General features: G+C 44.8%; 1 protein-coding gene across 4 annotated transcripts; it reads left to right on the forward strand.

The window, feature by feature from the left end:
* CCNA1 (cyclin A1) lies at nt 1-25,932 on the forward strand. 4 transcript variants are annotated; one of them, XM_083437181.1, is made up of 10 exons: nt 10,484-10,679; nt 12,174-12,198; nt 13,049-13,227; nt 18,900-19,134; nt 19,446-19,570; nt 19,899-20,122; nt 21,500-21,704; nt 22,148-22,261; nt 23,394-23,527; nt 25,639-25,932. In XM_083437181.1, exons 3-10 carry the CDS (start codon nt 13,072-13,074, stop codon nt 25,688-25,690), a joined length of 1,245 nt encoding a protein of 414 aa, XP_083293307.1. In that variant the 5' UTR covers nt 10,484-10,679; nt 12,174-12,198; nt 13,049-13,071; the 3' UTR covers nt 25,691-25,932. The 4 variants fall into 4 exon arrangements, with proteins under 4 accessions (XP_083293305.1, XP_083293308.1, XP_083293307.1 ...); XM_083437179.1 differs by lacking the exons at nt 10,484-10,679; nt 12,174-12,198 and adding an exon at nt 1-126; XM_083437182.1 differs by lacking the exons at nt 10,484-10,679; nt 12,174-12,198 and adding an exon at nt 10,268-10,455.
* Nucleotides 25,933-27,764: the final 1,832 nt, after the last annotated feature.

A 27,764-nucleotide genomic window follows, 5' to 3' on the forward strand; every position in this document is an offset into this window, starting at 1 on the left:
TTCTGGTGTAGAGGGAAACCTTTTCTGCTTTTGAATATAAATGAGGGGAGATGGCTGAACTGAAGAATGAAAGCTGCACAACAAAGGGATATACCCCAAAGTTACCTGTCTCCAAAACTGCAAGAGGTAGGCAGAGGTGGCTGTTGATCTGGGATTGTGCTGCTAAGCGTTTTCAATTTTCGATATTGAAATTTGGCTTGAATTTTAAAATAAATCAAAATCGGAGTTGATTATAAAAAAAGAGCAGAAATAACCAAATTAATCAATCAATACACATTGTCTGTTATAACAAGGGGGAAGGAGGATTGAATGTCCTTGCAATCAATATTATTCCAAAATCTTTAGTCTTTTTTGTGCCTTTTATGGTGTTATCAACTTGCTATGTTTAATATTTTTCATATTGTGTTCCCCCTCTAAAACCTCCCAAACTAACAAAAATCAACTTGAGGAATGCATGAACTTGGATTATTTTTAGGGTTGCCATATTTCAAAAAGTAAAAACCAGGACACACCGAATGTTGTGGACAAACCACAAAGTGATTTTACAAAAACTCCCCAAAAGAGTGATTTTTCTTGCCTAAGATCCAGGACAAAGCACCACCTTTTGAAAATCACACCCCCACCCAGACATCAATTCCGCCTTTGAAATCTCAGTAATGTCCAGGAAATTCTGGGTGGAGGACAGCCCTAATTATTTTGAAAGGAGGCAACCTGTGTAGCTGTAAGAACGTGAGAGCTTAGAGCTTGGTCCAAATTACCGGTAATAACCCAGCAGCTGAGTTTTGCACTATCTGTTGTTCCTGGAAAACCTTCAAAGGCAGATGCACCTTCAGTGCATTGCAGTATTCAAATCTGGAACTCTGTATAGTTTTGTCTTAACCCACCCTAATCATTTACCAAAATCCCTGCAAGCAATTATCCCATTCAAAACAACACTATTTGCCTTGCTGAGTATTTGTATGTAAGGCACATACTTGCAGGTGTTCTAAAAATAACACTAATTATCAGGCTTTCATGAATCAGGAAGGTACAGTCGATAAATTATTACTTGTTATAAGTTTGATTTTTTTATTTAAAAAAGATTTTATATATAGACCAATAAATGACGAGCTCTTTCAGAGATTAGATCCCGTTCATTCTGAGCTCTGATAAGCGACTGTCTTCCTCTGTGACATCAGAGATGGTCCCAAGTAAATAATGATGGGTCAATCAATCAGGTGGATGGATGCTAAAGGACCACAACAGCTACTTCTCTTTCAGAGACTTGATGAATGGTTGCATTCATGCCCAACCATCACTTAAATTTATAGTAGGGAAGAATTTTTTCCCCTCTGGCTAGACTGACTGGCAACTCTGGTGTTTATTTTTGTGGGAAGAAAAATAGATACAGATCACCCATGTGGGGGTAATTAATAAAAGAGTGTGCTGGACGCCTACCATCCAGAAATGCAGGGCAAGCAAACTCCAGTAAGAAAAAGCCCCAGCAGCAGAGTTTTAAAGTCACAAAAGCAAGCAGCATGGGAATATAGGCTGTTAAACCTTTTAATTATCCCATCCCGAGTCTCTACCAGCGCTTCCCTGTTTTTAACCCTCTTGCAATGAACAGATCACGACTCTAGTCAGTTCAAACACTTTACTTACAAAACTTACAAAAGTGTCAGATTCATGCATTTATCTATGCAGCAGCAAGTAAACACAGTTTGAAATCTTGGGATACCAAATATAGTGAAATAGCTCTAAGCATATTGCCTGAGCTTATAGTGAGCAAGCTCAGGTATGTCCTATCTCAGTGAGTTCACATGGTGAGGAAAAAGGGTGAACAAAAGAGGAAACAAGAGATGAGGGGCCTAACGTAGCTGAGTCTATGAATACAATTCTGTGGTCTTAACCCCTTCATGCATTAACTAGCCCTAAGCTTGCTTGTTATATTGACTACAATTTCCCACAATTTTTACCAGTGACTTGGATATATCTGGGTTTCACCACCTGGCCTTCCCTCCCCCCCAAAAACCCCCAGACTTCTGCTTTGTATTTAAGGCAGACCAAAGGATTTATTACTATAAAGCAAAACTGGTGGAACTTATTTCACCTGCCAACAGAAGGACAACAAGGAGGGAGCCAGTCTAGCTTCTCCAGGGAGGAAGTTCCAGGGTCTGGAAGCAGCTACCAAACGTGCCCATGAGGGTGTTTGGACTGAGAGAAGGGCTTCCCCTGTAGATCTCAAAACCCAGACAGGTTTGTATGAGGGAGTACCGTGTTTCTGAAAGCTTGGACCTAAGCCGTATAGGGCTTTAAAGGTCATAACCAGTACAGTGGTACCTCGGGTTAAGAACTTAATTCGTTCTGGAGGTCCGTTCTTAACCTGAAACTGTTCTTAACCTGAGGTACCACTTTAGCTAATGGGGCCTGCTGCGCCGCTGCCACGCAATTTCTGTTCTCATCCTGAAGCAAAGTTCTTAACCCGAGGTACTATTTCCGGGTTAGAGGAGTCTGTAACCTGAAGCGTCCGTAACTTGAAGCGTCCGTAACCCGAGCTACCACTGTACTTTGAATTGTGCCGAGAAACAGACCAATAGCCAGTGGAACTGTCGTAACAAGAGAGTCGTATGCTCTCTATAATCATCCCCAGTCAGCTATCTGGCTTCTTTGAGCCAGGTGAAGTTTCTGAGCATGTTTCAAAGGCGGCCACACACAGAGCATGTTACAGGAATCCAAATAGGATGTAACTAAGGTGTTTGTCACTGTGTCAAATAAATAAATAAATCCAAAGTGTTACATTTTATGGAGAAAGCACCGATGCTCAAAATTTAATGTGCTTTGCACTTATCTTGGGAATATTATTAGGATTTGATTTTTCTCAGGAAGCTTAATAAGCCTCATTACATGCTTATAATTACATATACATATAAGTGCAAATTTGGATCAGGATCTTCATTAGCGGTTATTGTAAAGTTCTTCTCCTTGTTGTTTTTGATCCTTTGCCATTACTTTCAGTTCAACATAACTTTGGTTTCTTTAAAATGGTCAGGTCTCCTGTCAAAATTCCCTTTCTAAGCTTAGGTATGTGTGCATGTGTATACATGCTGCATATGTCAGTGTACATACACACACTGCTTAAAAAATGTTTTTAACTTTCAAAACTTTATTATGCAGTTAAATTAATAACAGCCCAGTAAGGAAAGTAACCCCAAGTCATGTCTCTTATTATTTTTTTGTTCAGGCGAATATGGACTTTCTTTCTGTATCAGGTCGGTTTTTGTTGCAACATCTAATTCACTCCGTGGTCTCTTGAGAATGTTATTTATTTTATGAGGTAGTGGCTGTGAACCCTGCGGGGGTTCCCCCCTTCTTTTTTAGTTATTTTATTTCACACTTCTTCCTGCTTTCAAGATATGAGATGCAGCTAGCAAAGAGAGAAGTGCTTGATAGTGACTTGTAACCTGAAGCCAGAGGGTCAGTTTCCAATCACAAGGCTCTCAAGTTGGGACATGAATTCCATTGAACGGAGATTAATACCAGCTGTCAAAAATATGCCATAAATGAGGGCCCCAATCCCTGCAAATGTGCTTTGGTTTCACTGAACAGCACTGTGCAAGAAAAAATCCAAGTGACTTTCTTCCCGTAGTGAAAATACGAGATTTACAATACAATAGAAAGCATACACAGAACAACTGCATATATATATATATATAAAGTGAAGCATTTTCATATATAAAATAATTATATATGTAAAACAATTGTAAAACAACAACCCATGTAGAATCAATTTACATCCATCACAGATACAGATAAAAGTCTCCACTTAGGATTGTTGTAAAAGGAACGTGTTGAAAGGACAATAGAAAAGCATCCAATAATTGGGCTATTGTCGTTTAACCATTTTTTGTTCAGTTCATTTGTATCTTTTAGTTCAAACCCCGCCCCCCAATTTCTCCAAATGGCTAACCAACAACAATTAACAAAATGCCACAAAACATGGTTTTAAAAACAGTGATATTAAAGCCAGCATCAAATAACATCAGGTATTTTTTTTTTAAAAAAAATTACAGCTGCAGTTAAAAGAGGCCTCTCCAAAAAGTAATTTACAGAACTAAATGTTCATTCTCACATCTGAAAAAGCTAAGTTAAGCTTTATACCAGGAGTGTCCATATCTTAAGCTTATAGGATCTACTTTGATTTTTACTAGATCTCTGAGATCCACCAACCAGAACCAGTGTAAAAAACATACACCAAGGCTGCAATCTATACAGTGGTACCTCGGGTTAAATACTTAATTCGTTCTGGAGGTCCGTTCTTAACCTGAAACTGTTCTTAGCCTGAAGCACCACTTTAGCTAATGGGGCCTCCCGCTGCCGGTGCACCGACGGAGCACGATTTCTGTTCTCATCCTGAAGCAAAGTTCTTAACCCGAGGTACTATTTCTGGGTTAGCGGAGTCTGTAACCTGAAGCGTCTATAACCTGAAGCATATGTAACCCGAGGTACCACTGTACATGCTTACCTAGAAGTACAAGACCACCAACGGATGTGCCAACTGGGACCCTTAGACTTTCAGCTTTCTTTTTTTAAAAAATAAAATAAAATATGTAAGTCTCTACCGCCCCCCCCAAAAAAGTTATGAAGCTAAATGTTTAGGTACTCTTCTAAACAAATTCTGTCAGTTAGTCAGCCTGGCTGCTCCCATCTAGCCAATGAGCGAAGGTAGAGCTGTGATTGACAGATGAATTCTCTGGGTTCCTAAAGAGCTGCTGTTTTGCCATGCCCTTCAGTGCAACACACACACCCCTTTCTGGCTTATTTTGCAGTCTGTGGATTTCTGTATTTTGCCCTTCTTTCCCCCTCCCCTTCTAACAACCAAGATGTATATTTTCTGTGGCGGATTTGTCTGAGATAAGGGATTCCCAAGGAGTTATTTTGTGTTTAGCATGGCTTGCTGACTCCCAGGTAAGTGAGTGCAGGATTACAGCCTAGGCTTTCGTTTAGGTCTGGCATTGGGGCAAAGCATAGTTCCTGGGCATTTAACAGTAGTGTGGCAGGCAGAAATCCAACAGGTTGAGCATCTTCTAGTATGGATATACAGTAAGCCCACAATTTATGCACATTTAACTTGCACACATTCAGCTTTACACGCTTGGCAATTTAAAAAAAACTTTTTTTAAAAAAGTAAGTAAACAGGTCTTGCTTCTGAGGAGATAGCAATAGGATTGCACTGTTAGAATTACAGGATTTTGAGCCCAGGAATTTGTTGTGCCAGAACTGAACTGGTACTGAACTTCCTGCTTTGAACAGTGTTCAGCTGACTCATGAAAGGCAAGATACCAAGCTACAGCTGACCTTGGGGCTAGAAGCTCAACATTGTCCATCATGCCTAATAATTAACTTCCAACGGAAGATACGAAATGCTTTCTTAGTACTCTTGTAGTTGAAGGAAACTATGGTGTCTGTTCTGTGTAACACAGCTGGACGTAAAATGATCACAAAGATGAATTTCCCTTTGAGGTAATGTTCCCCTTAAGGCTTAGATGAAGGTAATTTGCTGCCAGAACTATAAACCTGTGTGCATGTGGCTGTAAAACGTTTGTCCAGAGTTGGATGTAATGCCCTGAAGTTCTGTTTAAGGAGTCTGACCATATATGAAAGGTACAGTGTGGCTTCATCTAAAATAAGACATAATTTCATTTAGGAGCATATGGTAGGTGGCAGTGGAGATGCGGTGTGTGACCTGAAGAATTACAAAGTTTCAGATATGCCTGTATTTTTTATTAATATACTGTGAGGAATGATCCAGCCCCACCAAAGCACTTCTGTCTCATTGAGAGAGTAATGGAAGAGATTCCATGGGGTCACGAAGAGTCGGACACGACTAAACAACAACAACAAATTCTACTGAAATCAATGAGTTGCAGAAGTGCTTAACTTTGGATAGATGATGCCCTGTCCCCTGTGTGTTTTCTGTTGATTGTGAAAGTCTACAGCTGAAACAGACTATCAAAAAGTTCCTTAGAAATAAAACATCATTATTTTTGCTGGGGTTGGCAAGAGTGCAAATCTGTAGCTATCACCCTGGCAGAAACCTAGAGGTGGCATCAAGTGAACGGATTTTTACACTCTCAGAGTTGATTCCCTGATGTTTATTTTGTTGTTGTTGTTAAGTCATTTAGTTGTGTCCGCCTCTTCATGACCCCATGGACCAGAGCATGCCAGGCACTCCTGTCTTCCACTGCCTCCCACAGTTTGGTTAAACTCATGCTGGTAGCTTCAAGAACACTGTCCAACCATCTCGTCCTCTGTCCTCCCCTTCTCCTTGTGCCCTCCATCTATCCCAACATCAGGGAGTCTTCTCTTCTCATGAGGTGGCCAAAGTATTGGAGCCTCGGCTTCAGGATCTGTCCTTCTAGTGAGCACTCAGTGCTAATTTCCTTAAGAATGGATAGGTTTGGTTTTCTTGCAGTCCATGTAAAGTAAAGAAAGAACAAAACCCAAACTCCAGTTTTCCTTAATAGCCATGACTCATTCTATGCTTGAAGGCTAACAAACAAGTTATGGATTAAGGTGTGCTAGAACCAAGAATGCTAATATTACATAAATATAGGATAAAAAGATAAAGGCAAAGGACCCCTGGATGGTTAAGTCCAGTCAAAGGAGACTATGGGGTTGCGGCATTCATCTCACTTCAGGCCGATGGAGCCGGCGTTTGTCCACAGACAGCTTTCCGGGTCATGTGGCCAGCATGACTAAACCACTTCTGGTGCAACAGGACACTGTGATGGAAGCCAGAGAGAACGGAAACGGTGTTTACCTTCCCACCACAGTGGTACCTATTTATCTACTTGCACTGGCATGCTTTTGAAATGCTAGGTTGGCAGGAGCTGGGACAGAGTAATGGATTTGAACCACCAACCTTCCAATCAGCAAGCCCTAGAGGTTCAGTGGTAATACCCTCTTGCGAGTGTCATAGGAAACTCTCTTATACTGAACCAGATCACAGGTATTGTCTGCCCTAATTCCAGGATTTCAGGAAAGCCTTTCCCAGCCCAGCTGAAGATGCTGGAGACTGAGTTAAGGACCTTCTGAATGCAATGCAGGTCTTCTATGGCTGTGCTATGCCCCTTCCTCAGAGGAAGGTCAGTGTGGGATAGTGGCTGGTGTGTTGGACCATAGCTGAAGGTCAGGTTACCTGTCAGAGGACTTCAGTTTCCAGAACTGTAGCAAACTACAGTTCCCAGGATGCTTTGGGGGAAGCATATGCTTTAAATGTACGGTGTGGATGTGAATTTCAAATTGCTGTAGGTGAATCTAGGCTGGTCACTTTCTCTTAACCCAATCGACTCTACAGGCATGGGCATAGCCAAGAAGGGGCAGCTGCCTTGTCCCACCCACCCCCCCATCAAGTAAAACAATTGAAATACTTAACTGACCAATCACATTGGTTCTGCCCCCCCAAAAAAAAGTCCTGCCCCCCCAAAATCTTGGCTACGCCCATGTCCACGGGGTAGTTGCAAGGATAAATTGGGGGTGGGTGAGAGCCAAGTCCTTTCTGAATTCCTTGGAGGAAGTACAGGATAAACAGAGAATTTTTAAAATCTTCACCCCCTGCTCGATTTAAGTGCTGCCTCTTGGTAGCAATTTCTCAGCATTTCCAAGGCCTTGCTTCAACAGGAAATGCATCAAAAACAGGATGAACTGTCCTGTGCTACGCTGTTCAGTTCTTTGCAAAGAACACCAAGGACTCAGCTGTACACCTGCAAATAAAACGTTTTAAGTGCAATGTGCAATGTGGATAGCGATGGTGAGCCTTATGGAAAATTCAATGTATTTTTAAAAACACTTTAAAAAAAAAACATTTTAATAACTTTTTTTTTCAAAATGTGTGTAGATTCCACCCAAGTGGGTCTTTGGAGAAATGGCTCTTGGGCCAAGTTGTGTTTGAAGGAGCACTTTCACTCTGTTTACATGTGTCGCTGTTTCTCTCTCTATTCTGCTTCTACATCCACATGTACTGTACTCCCAACAGCCACCAGCAATGGGAAATAGCAGAAAGCCAGGATCACACCAAAGCCAAAATCCTACGTGAAGAAGCACAAGCACGACTGAACCTGCCTGAGAACACATCCCACTGAATATAAATAAGACTGACACCTGAGTAAATCTATAGAATTGGGCAGTATGGCTGCAATCTTATGCATACTTACATGGGAGTAAGCCTCATTAAGGACAGTAGAACTCTGTATGATACAAATAACAATCTTGCTGAAGCTTGTGTGAAATCTATTTGGCAGATGAGTGAAGAAATCCCAGCTAAAATCCTGCCTCACTCAGAAACTCCACTCTCTGGGGTTGCATTTTCACTACACACTTACTTGGGAGCAAGTCCCATTGAATTCAATGGGGCTTACTTCTGAGTAGGCATGCACAAGGTTGTGCTGTAAGTCACAGTGTGTTATCCCCCCCCCCCAAGCTCATTGGAGAGAGTGAAATACGAAAGTGATACAAATAGCATAGGGTTAATACAACAGTCCTACCTTTCAGGTTTGTTGTAGCAATTTCTGAGATAATGACTGCAAAGTGTTTTGAACACATAAAGCACTTGCAAGTCCTCCTGACAGCCAAAAGGCAAAGTAGAAATCATTTTAAACATAGAATCAAATGAAAGCTTAGCAGTATTATTGCTGCAGAAGCAAACAAAGACAGGTGCCTATACCAAGGTCTCTGGAGATAGGAGTGTCAATGGTACAAAGCATCTTTCTTCAAGCACTCCTGAGGTTGCATTATGTGCTTCCCTAAAATGAAAACAGGGGTGCGGGTGGTGCTGTGGGTTAAACCACAGAGCCTAGGACTTGCTGATCAGAAGGTCGGCGGTTCGAATCCCCGCGACGGGGTGATCTCCCGTTGCTCGGTCCCTGCTCCAGCCAACCTAGCAGTTCGAAAGCATGTCAAAGTGCAAGTAGATAAATAGGTACTGCTCCAGGAGGAAGGTAAACGGCGTTTCCTTGCACTGCTCTGGTTCACCAGAAGCAGCTTAGTCATGCTGGCCAGATGTACGCCGGCTCCCTCAGCCAATAAAGCGAGATGAGCGCCGCAACCCCCGAGTCGGTCACAACTGGACCTAATGGACAGGGGTCCCTTTACCTAAAATGAAAACAACTCAGAAAAATCCTGAACAGGAAGAGAAACTTAAGTATCTGTAGCTCAGATGAGATACCTGCATTTTTTTTGCTCTAAAAAGTATCCCCCCCTCCCCCCGTTTTTCGAAGGAATCTCATAGACTGAGTTTGGCACTACACATCTGCTGTTATTGCAGCTCTCCATCCTTCAAACCACAAAAGACTGGCACAAAACATTAATTACAAAGAGCAGCCCTGATGATCTCAAGCAGGGAGTCTTGAACAGCCTCTCAAACACACAGAGGGAAACCAAGGAAGGAGAATAATTAGATCCTCAAGACTTGGCTTTATTCGTTTTTTCCTTTAACTAACAGATAAATGGCAAAGCAGTACTGCTCTCAGATTTACATCTGGCATCAAGTCACAGTTTGAAATATTTGCTACAAAGCCTCTTGAGGATCTTTAGCAGTTTTCTTATGAGAGTGATAGGAATAAAGAGAGGAATGAGCAAGTTAATATTTACAAACATTTTGTTGTTTTGCAGTCTGTGTGTGCATTTTTATTTATTTATTGGTGGTTTTGCAAACCCCCGGGGTTACCCAAGCTTTCCAGTTGGGCTGCTTCCCGTTTCTGCTGGCACTCAATACCTGACCTCAGAATTACAGGGAGTCAAAATGCTCACATTGCTGGGATCTTCTTGAAAAAGGTGCCTTCTATCAGCAACAGAAGAGCTACCAGTAGCATGCAACCCTGTCAAGTTGTGGTCCTTCATAATGGATGGGTAGAATCTCTAAAATGTTTTGCCTCGCACATTATATAGGAATGATTGGGTATTAACTACACAACCTGAGAGGCACTTTTCGTTTTAAAGTGCAAGACTGTGTACTTGACCTGACCTGGGCCAGATTTAGGTTTGATGAGGCCCTAAGCTACTGAAGGTAATGGGGCCCTTTGTATGTCCAGCTGTCCTTTGTCAACAACAAATTGTTGCTTTTTTTTGTATTGAATATATGCTAATCTATGGACCTAACAGGTATCTGAAGCCATTTGCACATAACAAAATATGTATTTTTTTAGAAATGTACATGCATTTTTTTTCCTTTTAATTTTTTTTGGGTGGGTGGGCTTCAAGGGAATGGGGCCCTAAGCTATAGCTTGTTAAGTAAATCCGGCATTGACCTCCGCAGCGCACCAAGGCAAAGGCAGGAAAACGGACGGGGAGAGAGAGATCCGGCTTCCTCCTCTCGCCCGCAAGATCTCCGGTTGCCACGGGAGCAGCCTGCCGCCTGCGGGCGAGCGCGGTGCCAGCGCCAACTGGCCGCTACTCCCAACAGTCGCGGGCGGCTTGAAAGTAAGCAGCGCGCACGCCGAGGCGCACCCGGAGGGGCGGCGCGACGGCGGTCTCCACTGATTGGCCGCCGCCTATATAGGCTCGGCAAGCGGCGCCCGGGAGCCACTTCGAGTCCTTGCCCACTAGTCCCCACCTGCGCTGCGCCGGGAAGGAGCAGGGCGCCCCCTTCAGGCACCAAGGAAGAACCGCCCGCGTCAGCCTCCGCTGCGGGTGGGGAAAGGCAGGTGGGCAAAGGCGCGGCGAGGGTCCGCGGGGGTCCCCGGGCAGAGTTTAGGGAGGCGCTGCCAGGGTGGCTGGGTGAGTTGGTAGCGTTCCTGCGGGTGTCTTTGTAGACCGGGCTTAGTTTCGGGGAGGGTCGAAGCGCTCACTGCACAGGTGCCTTGGGGCAATCACTGGAAACAGGACTAGAAACTTGGGACGTTGGAAACGGAGGACTAGAAACTTGGGACGTTGCCTTTGGTCCATGTAGCTGAACATAGTCCATATTTCCAGCATTTCGGATAAGGGAGTGTTCCTTCCCAGTCCTACCTGGAGGTGCTGGGGATGGAACCAGCAGTCTCAGAGCAGATGCTCTACTCCTGAGCCACAGCTCTTACCTCATTTAGTGATTCCCAAGTAGACCCCTCTGCAGTTATTGCCTCCAGCAGCCTCTGTAATTTGTAATTGGCGCTGCCTGCAGGCGGGCTGAGATGGGCCCAGGTCACTTGCTGCAGGGTTGTGTGACCACAATGCTCTTATAGCTCTCTATGGGAGCACCTGGTCATCTTTCAGCTGCCACAGGACCAGCAGAAAAGGAGCTCTGTTTTTTTTAGAAAATGATGCTGCAGAGTAGAAGGCTGTTTGTGTTTGAATAATAATAAAAAACTTGCTCTGTAATATCCCTTAATAGTTATCAAATCCGAGAACAGGCTTGTGTAAACTTAGTAAAGGTAAAAAAGGATCCCTGGATGGTTAAGTCTGGTACCAGAGTCCTATGTTATATTTGGAAGCAAGTTTCACCGAATTCAGCAAGGCAAAGGTGATGCATCCCTTATTCCTCAACATGTTTAAAGGTAAAGGTACCCCTGCCCGTACGGGCCAGTCTTGACAGACTCTAGGGTTGTGCGCCCATCTCACTCAAAGAGGCCGAGGGCCAGCGCTGTCCAAAGACACTTCCGGGTCACGTGGCCAGCGTGACATCGCTGCTCTGGCGAGCCAGAGCCGCACACGGAAACGCCGTTTACCTTCCCGCTAGTAAGCGGTCCCTATTTATCTACTTGCACCCGAGAGTGCTTTCGAACTGCTAGGTTGGCAGGCGCTGGGACCAAACAGCGGGAGCGCACCCCGCCGCAGGGATTCGAACCGCCAACATTTCGATCGGCAAGCCCTAGGCACTGAGGCTTTAACCCACAGTGCCACCCGCGTCCCCTTACTCGACATGTTTACTTGGAGGTAAATCCAGTGGCACTTGGTTCTAAGCCTTAGAGTTGGGGGACCTTCAACTGTGAGCCACTTTTGCTGATTTAATCCCATTGGTTTCAGCAAGGTAAAGCTATTTGGTGGAAGGATGCCAGTTTTAAAGAAACATGTAATGCCAAGGTTGCTTTCATCTCATAAACTCTTTAATGTGATTGGCTTTCTGGGGGCTAAGGATACCGCAGTATTTCGTTTGTTACATTTATATCCCACCTTCTCCTCCGAGGAGCTCAAAGTGGCTATGTGGTTTTCCCGCTGCCCAGTTTATCCTCACAACAACCCTGTGAGGTAGGTGACTGGCTCAAGGTCACCCAGTGAACACCATGGCTGAGTGAGCATTTGAACCTTGCATGATGGTTGTGGCCCATCTCTAATATTGCCAGGGTTTTGTTATTTTTAAACAAGTTGCTCACCCTGTGCTTTGGGCTTACCGCGTTGAGTCTTGCCTCTCAGTTGGTTTTATGGAGGGTCACCCGAAACACTAGTGAGAGAGCAAAGATAAGAAAAGGCAGGCTTGTACAAACAAAGCTACGGGAAGGTTTCCGTTTTCTAAGAGTCAGAATCAACTTCAGGGTTGGGTTGCTCTTGAAGGGAGTCCATCTGAGGATATTGTCAGAAATTGGGTGCATTCAGGTATTACATTAGTTTTTCTGATTTTAATGCTACCGCCTCTGTGCCGTTTCCTAACATACCTTTCACAATGCAGTAACTGTGTCCTTTTGACTGAGATGCGGGCATGTCTCAGTAAACTTCATTTACACCAGTGGGGGTGATGTGACACAACAACAAATGCCATTAGACAACGTTGCTACTCCTCACACTTCCTGCACATGCATGCTTCAGTTTCCTCATGATTCTCCTATAAAAACGGCAGGAAGGAACAACTGTATGCCGACCCAAATCTTGTCACTGCTCTCGTGATTTTCTAGGTTAATTGGGCTGCAAATGTATTTTTTCCCCCTGGAAGCAATTAATACAGAAAGGGAGCACTAAACTTCCACTGCATTCTGCCAGGTTTCTGGAAGTGGCTGTCATATTTGGGTAGAAGCTCAAATATAATGCAGGAGTTAATAGTTGGGGAAATGGAAAGGACTGCTGTGTGGGTGCAGCCTCAATGTGTGTTTCTTTGTCTTTCCAGCATCAGCTGCTGACCCTGAGGAAATGCATTGCAGCCACAAAGGTGATGAGAAGGCACAAGATGAGCTTTGGGATGCCCTGCCGGCTGTTGCACAACCTCGAACCAATCAAAATCTCCACCAGAGAGCTATTCTGGGGGAGCTGACGGAAAATGGGCAGTGTTTGAGACCCTCTGTCCAGGTAAATCATGGAGGACTGGATAACTCATACGGAAGGTTCTTTTATCTCCTGAGCTTAGGAAATCAGAGATTTATTTTTTTGGAGTGGTAAAGGTGGGAATAAATGGACCAATGGTCTGTCTGTGTAAGGCAGCTTCTTAGGTTCAGTAGCTGTTTGCTACTTGTTTTGAGGCTCACTAACCAACCTAGCAGTTCAAAAGCACGTCAAAGTGCAAGTAGATAAATAGGTACCGCTCCAGCGGGAAGGTAAACAGAGTTTCCGTGCGCTGCTCTGGTTCGCCAGAAGCAGCTTAGTCATGCTGGCCACATGACCCGGAAGCTGTACGCCAGCTCCCTCGGACAATAAAGCAAGATGAGCGCCGCAACCCCAGAGTCGGCCACGACTGGACCTAATGGTCAGGGGTCCCTTTACCTTTACCTTTAACCAACTAGGAAGGGACAACAACCCTGCAGTTTCATGTTTATCCGCACCCGTGCATCTCTGAAGCACCTCTTCTGCTTACAACTCCACCTTTAAAAGGTTAGCTTTTTTTTCAACTGTAAATGAGAACTGTAAGACACTTTCTGTGTTTAAAAAAAGTGTTATGGCACTTTAAATACTAAACAGATTTTCTAAGGGCGTGAGCGTTCATGGACTCTGGGCAACCCTACAGTTTATTGGGGTTAAATCTAGCCAAGTCACACCCTGGGGTATTGTAATCAAGGGACATAACCAACTTAAGTTGGTCATTCTATTGGGTCTGCTTTGAGCACCCAACCCTTAAGCTACAATTCTAATCCTGTTTACTTGAGAGTAAGCCCACCTGAGTTTATTAGAACTTACTCACGAGTAGACATGGCTAGGGTTGTGGCGGTGTTATTGCTAGCACAGCAACTCCTTTGGGCTTTGTATGTTAAAATGCTGTAGGAATGGCAGGTCAGAGAATAGTGTGACTTGAGGTCTCAGCTGCACTGTACACTTAAAGCAGTTTCGAAAAGGTTGCCCTTCCCTTTGGGGGACGCTATATTTGCTATCAAACGGCATCCTCTGTAGAGGAGGTACAGAGCAGCACTGTGAGTTGTTGACTCTTCTTTTGCTCCAGTACTACCGAGGTATGTTCTTTGGGCTCAACGGCACTCAACGAACGACTGTTAAAGGGGTTTGCGCATGCCATGAGCTGTGGAATGTAGGACCACTGGAAAATGCATGCACTCTTTTTAACTGCCAGTGGGTCAAGTACTACTGAAAGGTTCCATCTTCAGTTTCTTGGAAACTTGAAGCGAGGGATTGAGAGGGACTAGAAGTCTTTCTCTCTGTGGTTTTCAGTGGGACTTAAGAATTCAGCATCAGCCCTGTTTTAGAGATACAGGTTTTTGCTGTTGTGCCAAGGAGGAGTGTTGAGCCACCAAACAGTTCTTTATGGGCTAGGCTTCCTCAACCTCGGCCCTCCCAATGTTTTTGGCCTACAACTCCCATGATCCCTAGCTAGCAGGACCAGTGGTCAGGGATGATGGGAATTGTAGTCTCAAAACATCTGGAGGGCCGAGGCTGAGGAAGCCTGGTTTAGCATGTTATGTATCATGTTATCAACCATACACCTCTCTGTCTTTCATCCAAGCAAGCAAGAGGTAATCTCAGAGCTCAAGGACATATCCCCGCCAATCAAAAACACTCAAGGAGGGTGCAAAGCAGGGCTGGTAGGGAGTGTGGCTGGATGGGTGGTGTCGCCTGGAGAGAGAGAGTATTGAAGGCTAGGTAGAGAGACTTGGAGGACTGCATTTGGCCCCTGTGCATTACCTCCCTATCCATACTCTAGGCCAGTGTTTCCCAGACTTGGGTCTCCATCTGCTTTTGGACTACAACTCCCATCATCCCTAGTTAGCAGGACCAGTGGTCAGGGATCATGGGAAGTGTAGTCCAAAACAGCCAGAGACCCGACCCAAGTTTGGGAAACACTGCGCAGTCTAGGTTGTTATCCTGCCTTTCAAAAGTTTGGCAATTGATCATAACCATGACTTTCAGAGGACTTTATCAGACGCAGAGTGTGTTGTCTTCAAAGACATTTTAAGTGTGAGAGATAATATGTATTATGCACATATGGGTGGAGAGAATTGTAAACTGTGGAGCGTCAAAAGACCATGAAATGCAAGAAACTGTGAAAGAGGTCACATGTATGCAAAGTAAGCAGAGTGTGATGGACTATGTTGAAATGGCAAAAATTAACTGGGAAGCTCAGAATTTGAGAAGCCAAGAACATTAAAAAAAAATGGGAAAAGTTTACAATTTATATATGAGATCATTGTAAGCAGGTTAAAACATTGGCAGGATTTTAACCACACTTGTAATGTAATGGAACGTTTTAATGGACAATTTAGAAAGACAAAAAATTGGAGAAGTATTGATACGCAATTGCAAATATTATCAACAGGACCCATGGAAGGGATGGGGAGGAAGTCAGGAGATTCAGAATAATCTCAATATTTGGATTCTGAATTGGTTTTTGTTGTATGTTTATACTTCAAAAAAAAATTATATAAAAAAAGTAAGCAGATCTGCCGTCCACAGCCATGTGAGGTTTGTGTAGAAATGCCACTGGCCCCCTTGGCCTTGTGTGGCCTTTTGGCCTTATTTTTTTCTCCCTGTGTGTGTTATAACTATGTGTAAAAGATAAGGTGTTCTGTTGTGCCAGAAGTGGTTTAGTCATGCTGGCCACATGACCCGGAAAGCTGTCTGTGGACAAATGCCGACTCCCTTGGCCCAAAAGCAAGATGCATGCTGCACCCCATAGTCCCCTTTGACTGGACTTCACCATCCAGGGGTCCTTTACCTTTACCTTTTAGCTATAACTTTGTGTACCAACTGAGGGCAATGCTTCTGTATCGAAACTGTGGACTTCCATTTCCAAAGGTTTGTGCTGCTGTTAAATCCATGTCTTTTTAAGATGCTACAAGACTAGCCTGGCTGAACCACTTTGGCTGAGCTCCCCACCCTCCCACCCCGTCTCTGTCTAGCTTGAAACGCCTGGTATTCAGTCATGGAAATTACGGGCACAGTGTCTCTACGTGCTGAATGGTAAATAGCCACACCATGCCGTGTTCTGTACTGATATGGAGTACTAATGATGGTTGCTTCAAAACCAAAATGTCTTCTGGTGCTGGATTGCCGGGGCTCTCTTGGAATACTGATTTGCCGTTAACTTTAGTCTCTGTTTCTTGTTGGAGTTTTCCAGCTCATCAGTAGGCTGCCTTCTGCTTCAGACTCTTCCCTGCCCACCTTCTTTCACAATGCATTAACTTGTTATGTACTAAGCTTGGATCCTAGAACAATAGGCAGGTAGGATCCTAGAATGCAACAACTGATTGGCCTGCAGGAGGAGACCAATCAGGCTCCAGGAGGGGAGCAGAATCAGCCAATCAGACAGGACTCATTGTGTAAATAATGTATATAAAGGCCTGAGGTTTGGGGGGAAATTGAATCACTGTTTTACAAGCTGCAATAAAGAGCATGAAATCACTGCAGGACTCTGAGTATATTTCACTTGTGCTTCGGTGTACTAAGATGCAGTTTAAACAAGTCGCACACCCTTTGGTGTGAACAAGCCAAGACTCCTTCCATAGCTTTTTGCAAACAGCTATGTTTTCTTGCCAATGAGCAACCAAGTAGGAAGCAGCATAAGATTAAACCTCCTGCACTATTGTCAGTGGCGTAATCACTGACAGATCAGTGTCACAGACTTGTACCTACGTCGTGCCCACTCCTCCTTGTATTCTTGCAAGTTCTGTGCAGCTACATTGGAATGTAGGAGTGTTTTTTGGCTTGATCTGGGAAAGACCTCTCACATTTCCCTTGTCCTGCTGGCCCTCAACAAGAAAGAGCACCACGGGCTCCCAAACTACAGTTTTGGAGAACTGAAGGCTTTCAGAGGCCACAATCCATATGCTTTGCCCTACCCTCCAGCCTTCATAAGGGAGCTGTTTCCAGAAGCACTGTGAGAGGAATGAAACTTTGCACTGGCCATCAGGCAAGGGCTTTTTCTACCTGCCTTGTTCCACCCTCCAGCCCTAGGGGCCTTACGAAGGGAGTTGCTGCCAGGGGCATTATGCGTCTTTTGATGAACTGAGTGGAAGATTGAGTCATGGGGGTGGAGAGAGAGAGAGAAATTCAACAGTGCTTAGTTTGTTTTTGGTTGCTAGGTTGTTAATCATAGAATTGTAGAGTTGGAAGAGACCATGGTAGTCATCTCATCCAACCCCCTACAATGCAATGCAGAAATCTTTCACCCAACGTGGGGCTTGAACCCACAATCCTATGATTAAGAGGCTTATGCTCTACCTACTGAGCTATCTGATATCAGAAAGCCAGGATTGTTAAGTTGTGGGTGAACATATCAGACGACACAGTGATTCTTCAAACAGCTCTTGTTTATTCACAGGCCAGAACAGAACTGAACTGAAGGGTTCAGTCAGCCTGCTTATATAGAGCTCCAGTACAACGTAACTAACAATTTTCTAAAACTATCCAATCACTGAACGTCACTTTCGATCCCTTATTTGCATAACTATCTACAGTATCCCCCTGCTGGCCCAGGGTAAAAACTTCAGTACATAACAAGGATATATTGCCCATCTGTTTTAATTGGCCAGTAAAACATTAAGGGAGCCTGACCAACAGAAATCCTGTGAGAGGACTTCCACATGTGCAAGAGAGCTTTCCTTTGGTTAGTATTGCTTTGTGAATTATGAGTGCTGGAGTACTTTGTGAATCTTATAAGATGACTATTGTTGGGTTTGTGCTGCTTCACTTATTATTTTTTAGTTAATAGGGCTTTATAGAATGTGTCTGTTTTACTGATTATTTGCCGTTGTTTTGCTGATGATCTGTTAATTAGTTTATACGATTCGTGTTGAATTTGTGATGTACAGTGGTACCTCAGGTTACATACGCTTCAGGTTCCATACGCTTCAGTTTACAGACTCCACTAACCCAGGAATAATGCTTCAGGTTAATAACTTTGCTTCAGGATGAGAACAGAAATCGTGCTCCAGCGGCGCAGCAGCAGCAGCAGGAGGCCCCATTAGTTAAAGTGGTGCTTCAGGTTAAGAACGGACCTCCGGAACGAATTAAGTACTTAACCCGAGGTACCACTGTACTATTAAAGGTAAAGGTAAAGGTACCCCTGCCCATATGGGCCAGTCTTGACAGACTCTAGGGTTGTGCGCTCATCTCACTCTAGAGGCCGGGAGCCAGCGCTGTCCGCAGGCACTTCTGGGTCACGTGGCCAGTGTGACAAGCTGCATCTGGCGAGCCAGCGCAGCACAGGGAATGCCGTTTACCTTCCTGCTAGTAAGCAGTCCCTATTTATCTACTTGCACCTGGGGGTGCTTTCGAACTGCTAGGTTGGCAGGCACTGGGACCAAGCGACGGGAGCGCACCCCGCCGCGGGGATTCGAACCGCCGACCTTTTGATCGGCAAATCCTAGGCGCTGAGGCTTTTACCCACAGCGCCACCCGGGTCCCTCACCACTGTACTATTACGTTGTTGCTATTTATTATTTGCGAGCTGCTTTGTGATTTGTGCGAGCAAAAAGCGGCATAGAAATAAGCGAACTGAACTGAAACGCGCCTTTTCCTGCACTCCTTGAAGCAGGAATATGGGCTGTCCCTACCAAGAAGATTCTCATTCTTCTTTTCAGGGAGCAAGCAGGCTGAGAGGCTTCTCTGGATCCGAAAATGTCTGTCCTGCTTTAACTACTGGCAAGAATATGATGCCCGTCTGCGTGGCGTCCAAACAAAGTTTTGCTGTTTACAGAGATGAAGTGGAAGGGAAAAACAGGTACAGCTGTATGGCTGTGGAAGAATCCAGCATGTGTGAAGTTGATACCTGCACCCGAAGACCCAACATTCACCTGCTGCTAAGCTTGAGTACAGGTACGTCCAATGGCCTAGCAGGGGCAGTGTTGGTGATGGTAGAAACCTGTTACCCTCCAGAGGTTGTTGGCCCTTGACCAGTAGCCATTCTGGCTGGGGTTGATGTGAGTTGAGCTCCAACAATGTCTGGAGAACCATAGCCTACTAAGCCTTCTTTTTAAATTACAGTGTATGTTGCCTATAACATCCAAAAAATCTAAGGGTTTATGACTTCTTCTGATGGAAGCATACACTGAAACTAATGGCTAATTTAACATTTTTAAAATATTTTTTAAAAATCATTCTTCCCGGTAATATGTTGGTGAATCCAGGCTCTCCGATGCTGGTGGATAAGTCGTTGCAGTCCCAAGATGAGGCTCTTCAGTGTTATAAAGAGGACGTCATGTGTGCTGCGGAATATGCAGAAGATATTCATCGCTACTTGAGAGAATCTGAAGTGAGTAGCGCTTTTAAGGAGCTCACTGTAGCCTTGGCTCAGAGATAGCACCAGTGTAACATGCACTCTGCATCCTCCCTTCTTTCTGATATTCATGCCGTGAGTATGTACTTTAGCTTATGGAGCCTAAATTGCACTCAAATGCATGTTTAGTCCTGTCCTCTGGAGCAACAATCTCAGTTTAGTATCATGGACACCTTGAATTCAAACTTCCTGTAAATTAACTCACAGAGGGGCTTCACACACACAGACACACACACACACACACACACACACACACACTTACACTTACACCTCCTTATTCTGAGGCCGAACTCTTTCCATGCAGGTGAAATACAGGCCCAGAGCATGCTACTTGAGGAAGCAGCCTGATATCACCTCGAGTATGCGTGCAATCTTGGTGGACTGGCTGGTAGAAGTCGGTGAAGAATATAAGCTTCGAACTGAAACGGTGTACCTTGCTGTGAACTACCTGGACCGCTTTCTCTCTTGCATGTCTGTCCTCAGAGGAAAGCTTCAGCTTGTGGGAACGGCGGCAGTTCTCCTAGCTGCGTAAGTAGGCTTGGCGTGAGCGAGCAAACCTTTGGCAGATGACAACTGTTTAGGGCGACCTGGTGAGACTTGTTTGGATCTGTCTCTTGAGTGCTCACGTGTCCTAGCAAAGGCAGGAAGCCACTTTATTCCAAGTTAGTCTATCTAGCTCATAGTTGGAGGACCTGCAGCTCTCCAGCTAGACTCCAGCTCCCATCATTCCTTGCCACTGGCAATACCGGCTGAGGCTGATGAGAGCTGGAATCCGTGTAGATGGCTGCAGGTTCCCCGCGCCATTCTAGGTCATTACTGGCTACACCCCTGTGTTACAAACAGGGCTATTGTCCAGGCCAAATTGGGAGATGCCAAGAATTGAAGCCTGGCGCCTTCTCCATTGTGCTCTGCCAATGGACTACAACCCTGTTTCCTCATAGAGATACTTGGAGAGTGGGCTAACAGTCTTAAATGTTGAAGGACAAAATGGGTTTTTGCTTGCTTTTTCATTGGCATTGGCTCCTGTGAGCAGGTCCCAGTGACATTCTGCTGCTGCTGAAATCACTGTAGGTACATTTTTTTGCAAGCAAATGTTTCACTTGCATCTACAACCTTAATCCACCTGAATAGTTTGTGGATCCCAAGTTCAGAGAGTGAGGAAATCAAATGAGTTGGTATGCTTTAGCTATTTGTGTGGGGATTAGCCCGGGAGACCCAGAATCATATCGCTGCTCAGCCACAAAACTTACTGGATGATCTTGTATCAAATTGCTTACCTCTTGGTCTAACCTATCCCACAGGGTGGTTATTGGAATAAGGAGAAGGAGAGATAATAATATATGTCAACATGAATTGCTTGAAGGAAGTGCAGAATAAATATAATATAACTTACTAAGGGTGCATTTATCTTACGTAATGTTATTATCGGTTTTGTGAGGTAAAACTCACATCTGTACTATTGGTCCATTGTTCTAACATTCAATGGGTCGTCTCTTCCAGCTGGTGAATGAAAACTTTGTTCAAATTCTTAGAGTGTTTACATACTTTAAGATTGGGACCATTTTATGGTTCGCATCCAAATGGTTCAGTAACAGGTTTATATAGGGACCAAGACATATTCCAGGAGCCTGGCATAATGTTATCTTGGTCTGAATGAAGTCTATTCTGAAAGGTATAAACAGATTCTTTTGTCTAGGCCCTAGTGATAACATAATGCATGTGCTGGTGGTGCAGTATACAAATCACTTGGAGTGGTTCTGAAAGTGTGGGACCACCACTGAGAAGGCCCTGTTTCTTTTGTGCCTGGCAGTCTCAGGATGGTGATGCCAAGGGATTAGCTTAATGAAACAAAATTTAAAATATGCAGTAAGGCTTTGTAGGTTGCTATTTCTCCTGATTCCCCAGGAAATATGAAGAAATCTATCCGCCAGAAGTCAAAGAATTTGTGTATATAACCGATGATACCTACACTAAAAAACAACTGCTCAAAATGGAACACCTGCTCCTCAAAGTCCTTGCATTTGACTTGACTGTTCCAACCATCAACCAGTTTCTCCTCCAGTATTTGCAACTTCATGGTGTCAGCATCAAGACAGAGAACTTTGCAAGGGTAAGGATATGACCTGCATGGCAAACACTTCAAAGGACACCCAGACCAAGTAATAATAATAAAAAATCATTAGCCTAACTTCCCTGATGCCAGTGCCCCTCCAGCTGCATCTTCTCTAGAGAAGGATATGTGTCGTAGAACAATAGAATTGTAGAGTTGGAAGGGACCGTGAGGGTCATCTAGTCCAACCCCCTGCATTGCAGGAATCTTTTGACTAATGTGGGAATCAAACCCACGACCCTGAGATTGAGTCTCATGCTCTACCGACTGAGCTGGTTCAGTTTCAGTCTTCGCCTGCTGCCTCTGTTGTGCCCCTGTCCAGTCTTGCATCTGTCTGTCTGCATTTCAGTGGTGACCAGCATTCTTGACCATTCTTGACTATGGGATAGACTTGAATCTCTCTTGATTTCCCTGTGATTAAAATGGTGTCCAATTCTCTTTAGTATGTGGCAGAGCTGAGTCTCCTTGAAGCTGATCCATTCTTGAAGTACCTTCCCTCACAAATGGCAGCAGCCGCTTACTGTCTTGCAAACTACACCGTGAACAGGCATTTTTGGGTAAGCCTGACTTTTGAATATTAACCAACTCCTTACAGCTTGCCGGCTCCCAGTGTTTTCAAACCCTTCAAAGAATGAAACTGGATACAAAATGGGAAGATGCCTTGACCCCAGGTTTAGCTGGCTTTCCCTCTTTTTTTAGCAACAAACTTAAAAAATGGCTGATGCAGTAGAAATCCTTCAGTCCGACACAACTACATTTTTGTCACTTGGGAGGCTATTAACTCTGCAGAGAGATGAACTCCGGAGCTTTCTGGGTTAAAAACAATTATGGGTTTAGTTGACCTTAATGCATCTTTGTTGCTGCCGCTGTTCTACACCTGCTATCTTATTAACTTTATGGGTATAAATGAGATTTTTCACGGGCACCTTCTCTGTTAATTATCCCAATATCTGCTTTGGGAATGTTGCGAGGTAAAGGATATGGCTGGTATAAAAAATAAACATTTCCCAAGCGCTCATGAAAGCACAACTCTGCAGTGTCTCTTCCTGGGCAGTGCACTTTAGTATGGGCTGCTTCTCATGAAAGGAGCCACCACCTCCTGTGTAGGGCAGTGGAAAACCAAGGTTGCATTGCGTACAAGTGGAGCATAAGGAAGCTGCCTTATACAAAGTCTGGAAATTGATCTGAATAGCACAGTATTGCCAACAATGGCTGCTGGTGGCTCTTCAGAATTTCATACCAGAGTCTCTTTTCCTGCCCTGCTTGGCACCGTCTGCACCCAAAGCATGTGTTTTGCCATGGCCCTTTCCTCTAAAAAAGTGTTCCCCAAGCTTAGGTCTCCAGATGTTTTTGGACTACAACTCCCATCATCCTTAGCTAGCAGGACCTGTGGTCAGAGAAAACAGCTGGAGACCCAAGTTTGGGAAACACTGCCCTGGAATAACTGGGGTAGGGAGTCTACCGGATGCTTCTCTGCTGGATTTTGCTCTGTGCTTGCCTATTCGAGCAGCCTTTTTCCCTTGTACCCAGCAGCAATTGGTGAAAAGTTGAAACAAAGCTACTGAGTGAGGTCTCTCCTAAACTTGATGCTGGCTCAAGGCAGGAGAGTCTCTTTCCGAGCGTATGTGATTGTGACACGTTCTTACCTGAATGGAATAATAAAACTCTAATCTCTCTTCTTCTGATCAGCCAGAAACCCTTGCGGCCTTCACTGGCTACTCACTAGGTGAGATAGTGCCTTGCCTAAGCGACCTGCACAAAGCCTGCCTGGACGCTCCGCACCGACCACAGCAAGCGATAAGGGAGAAATACAAGCTGGCTAAGTAAGTTCTTGGGCCAACAACTGCTTTCTGAACACCTCAGCAGCTCTGTAAAATTGTGACCAGTGGAAATAAGGGCTGTTAGAAGAGGAAGAAAGCTGGACACCATGTGGGAATATAATAGAGAGGTTGCAAATAATGCCAAAGGGGATGCGGATGGCGCTGTGGGTTAAAGCCTCAGCGCCTAGGGCTTGCCGATCGCAAGGTAGGCAGTTCGAATCCCCGTGGCGGGGTGCGCTCCCGCTGTTCGGTCCCAGCGCCTGCCAACCTAGCAGTTCGAAAGCACTCCCGGGTGCAAGTAGATAAATAGGGACCGCTTACTAGCGGGAAGGTAAACGGCGTTTCCGTGTGCGGCTCTGGCTCGCCAGAGCAGTGATGTCACGCTGGCCACGTGACCCGGAAGTGTCTTCGGACAGCGCTGGCCCCCGGCCTCTTTGAGTGAGATGGACGCACAACCCTAGAGTCTGTCAAGACTGGCCCGTACGGGCAGGGTACCTTTACCTTTTTTAAATAGCTTAGCTTAGCAGTATTGCAAGGGTGGGAAACTAGGATTGCACCTGGCCCTTGGCTTAATTTCAAAAGTCCTCTGTTAGCCCTCTGCTTTTTCCAGGCAGTTGAATCATCTGTCTCTTGCCCAGTAGCCTACTGGTTAGTGGGGAAGAGGAAGGGCAGGAGGGAGAGAATAGGGGTCATATAATGAGATAAAATGGGATGCGGGTGGTGCTGTGGGTTAAACCACAGAGCCTAGGACTTGCTGATCAGAAGGTCGGCGGTTTGAAACCCGTGACGGGGTGAGCTCCCGTTGCTCGGTCCCTGCTCCTGCCAACCTAGCAGTTCGAAAGCACGTCAAAGTGCAAGTAGATCAATAGGTACTGCTCTGGCGGGGGAAGGTAAACAGTGTTTCCATCCGCTGCTCTGGTTCGCCAGAAGCGGCTTAGTCATGCTGGCCACATGACCCAGAAGCTGTACGCCGGCTCCCTCGGCCAATAAAGTGAGATGAGTGCCGCAACGCCAGAGTCGGTCACGACTGTACCTAATGGTCAGGGGTCCCCTTACCTTTAATGAGATAAAAGAGGCTGGCCTGCCTACTACTGACTTTAGTCCTGTGCACCCTGGCAGATTTGACCTGAAAGGAGTTCATCCCTTCAATGAGAAAGAGGTTGCCCATGACTCACTGGGGAGGATGAGCCGGTGATAGCTTTAGGCTCATGTGCTCGCCTCTCTGCCACTTGCAGAGGAGGAATTTGGACACTTCCGTTTCCATTTTATATTGCCTCCAGCACTGCCTGCCTCTGAAACCCCTAAACCGTGGTTAAACGTGAACAATGGCTCATTCGGACAAACCAGCTGCTTAACCTGTGGCTTGAAATGGTTTGTTGAAACAAGACAACAGTTTGGATTAGCCACAGTAGTTTGGATCCGAACAATCCATGAAGTTCAAAGTTAACCCAAAAATAGGAGGGAGAGCTTCCAAACTCACTCTGAAGCAGCTGCCGGAGGGAAGATTAGGCGATGGGTGAGCCTAAGGCTTGCTGCATCTCATCCTCACAACATTGTGTCTTAGCATGACTTGCAGCCTGGCTCAAAAGCGTGGGCAGGATGTATATAATGAGTGCCATACACATGCAATTTAAACTTTGTACCAAGAACAATTGATTTTTGTCAGACGCATAAAGCTTTCGAAACTGTTAAATGGTAGCTTCCCCTATGACCACAGGAAATCTGTTAAGAACTCCTCTCTGATATCTCACTTGGTGTTGCCTATATGCTTTCAGGCTTATTTTCTCCGAAGGATTTTTTTTTTTTTAATTGGAAATTGCTTCTCCCCTGAGGATGCTCCAAGCGAGAACCAATAAGAACACAGCTGCCGTCAGAAGGGCCAGAGACACAGGCGTGTTTTCTTTTATAGAAGTAGAGATTCCTAGGCACTTGCAAATAGCAGAATAACCCCCACAGTCATAGATGTGAATCTTTTCTCTTTTTTAACTTACATCCACTGCAGGATTTCCCAATCAAGATTACGCAATCTGCTAATCTCGAGTACTTGAAGTGCCCCAGAATTATCAATGGGTAGTTTGCTAACTGTTTGTACTGAGTGGTTTCTTCCTTTGCAGGTACATGCAAGTATCCCTCCTGGAGCCCCCAGCCATTCTACCTCTGCTATGAACTGCAACAGACGCCAGTATACTGCACAGAAACTGAAGCACTTGCCTCCTGATCAATAGAATTGATCTGGCCAAATTATTATGTTTTTAATAGGGCACTGCAGGTCATGTGTCTAATCTTGTTGCTTGAACTATTTTTAGAGGACCTTTAGTATATAGCTGTACTGTATCACAAGGACTCGGGACTGTAGTTTTACCGCAAACTAAAAGCACTTTTAATAAACATCTTTTCATTTAAAAGAACTCTTGGTGTCTCTGCATGTGTGAATTGTTCTGAATTGCCATGCCTGCGTGACGGCAGCCTGGAGAATGAACACTAAACTTCCCAACAAAATGAAAAGCAGGAATGGGAATTGAAGAAGCTGCCATATACGGAGACAGACTGTTGGACAAGCCCTTCTGATCGGCAAGCCCAAGAGGCTCAGTGGTTTAGACCACAGCGCCACCTGCATCCCTATTCTACCTTTACCAACTCACAATTTCAACATTTCACTGGGAAAACTGATGATGGTGTACATTTTAAATATACCCTCAGAAAGCCGGGAGTGTTGCTATAACTAGAACAGACGAGAATGATAAATATGAGGCTGTCTCTTTGCCATTATAGAACAGTGCCATTAATTCCAATATAGCATTGTAGAACTAGACTAAAAAGTACTTGAATGGTGGGCCAGCGCTGGGACTGATGGCAGTTGTAGTTCGAAACATCTGGAGAGCACCAGGTTGGCACAGGCTGTTTTGGGGGTACACACCAGAACTTTGAATTGGGCCCAGAATCAGATAGGCAGCCAGTGAAGCTGTGGCGACTGGTGAGATGTGTTCGGAGTGAGCAATGTCCATTGCATGCTGCTTCAGATTAGTTGTCAGAGGCAGCCTGCATGATGTGTTGTGGTAACTGAGTTGGGATGTCTTCCTGTCCTACTTAAGACACAATCTTGTTCTTGATCTAGGATTGAGGAACATCTGAGGTCCAGAACAACACAACTCTTCCTTCCTTCCTTCCTTCCTTCCTTCCTTCCTTCCTTCCTTCCTTTTCTCTCTCTCATTTTTAATAAGCCAAGTACAGTACTACAAATATGGCACAGGAAAATACACTGCAGAATCTTAATAGGAATTAAAGTACATTGGTCTGATTTAATTGTGATACATTTGGTTATTATCTTATGTGGCAAGAGAACAAATGCTGAATGTTTGTCCCCTTGGAGAAAAATAGTTCCACAAAGCAATCTGCAGTGTAATTAACACCAGTGTAAAGGATTCACTCCAGAAAATGCAAAAAAGAAAAGAAAACCAGGCCTTTAGAATTATAATAATGAAAGCCTGTAAATGAGATGGGAATGCTGCTGTGGTAAAATTAGGACAAGCCCAAATGCAGCCAAAATGGTATTTGTAAAGTACATAGGAAAGTATAACATAAATGCTTATCTTAATGTTTGGGCAGGGGGAAGTAGCCTATATTCCAAGACCCCTCTAATCCCTGGATTTAGCAAGTGTCAGAATTCAGTCAAGGCTTTTAGTTCTTGGAGTAGCCCAGCTAGTCTCCTTGTGAGCTGATAGCCTGAGTGATGAGCCATTTAGGCGAACAAAGGAAGGGGCTCTGTGGAAGATTGCAAATGGGTGGAACCCCTCCACCTTCCCCACTCCCTAAACTCATAGATGGTAAAAAGGACAAAAGCCAGGGTTGAGAGTTTTTGGGGGCATTGATGTGACCTAGGAAAAGGTAGCAAGTTGGAGAGAGAGTCAGAGCAATGTCTGAGAGCAATGTTTGATTTCTGTTTAAATCCAAGGCTGTGACTATGGGAGAAACAAGACCCTCTTGGGATGTTGATGCTGCGAACCCCTCCACTGTGGGCTCAGGTTGTAAAAGCTAAAGGGACCCCTGACCGTTAGGTCCAATCGTGACTGACTCTGGGGCTGCGGCGCTCATCTCTCTTTACTGGCCGAGGGAGCCGGCGTAAAGCTTCCGAGTCATGTGGCCAGCATGACTAAGCCACTTCTGGTGAACCAGAGCAGCACACGGAAACGCCATTTACCTTCCTGCCGGAGCAGTACCTATTTATCTACTTGCACTTTGA

This window comes from Podarcis tiliguerta, assembly GCF_965153285.1.
Source record: "Podarcis tiliguerta genome assembly, chromosome: 4".
In the NCBI taxonomy this organism is placed as follows: domain Eukaryota; kingdom Metazoa; phylum Chordata; class Lepidosauria; order Squamata; family Lacertidae; genus Podarcis; species Podarcis tiliguerta.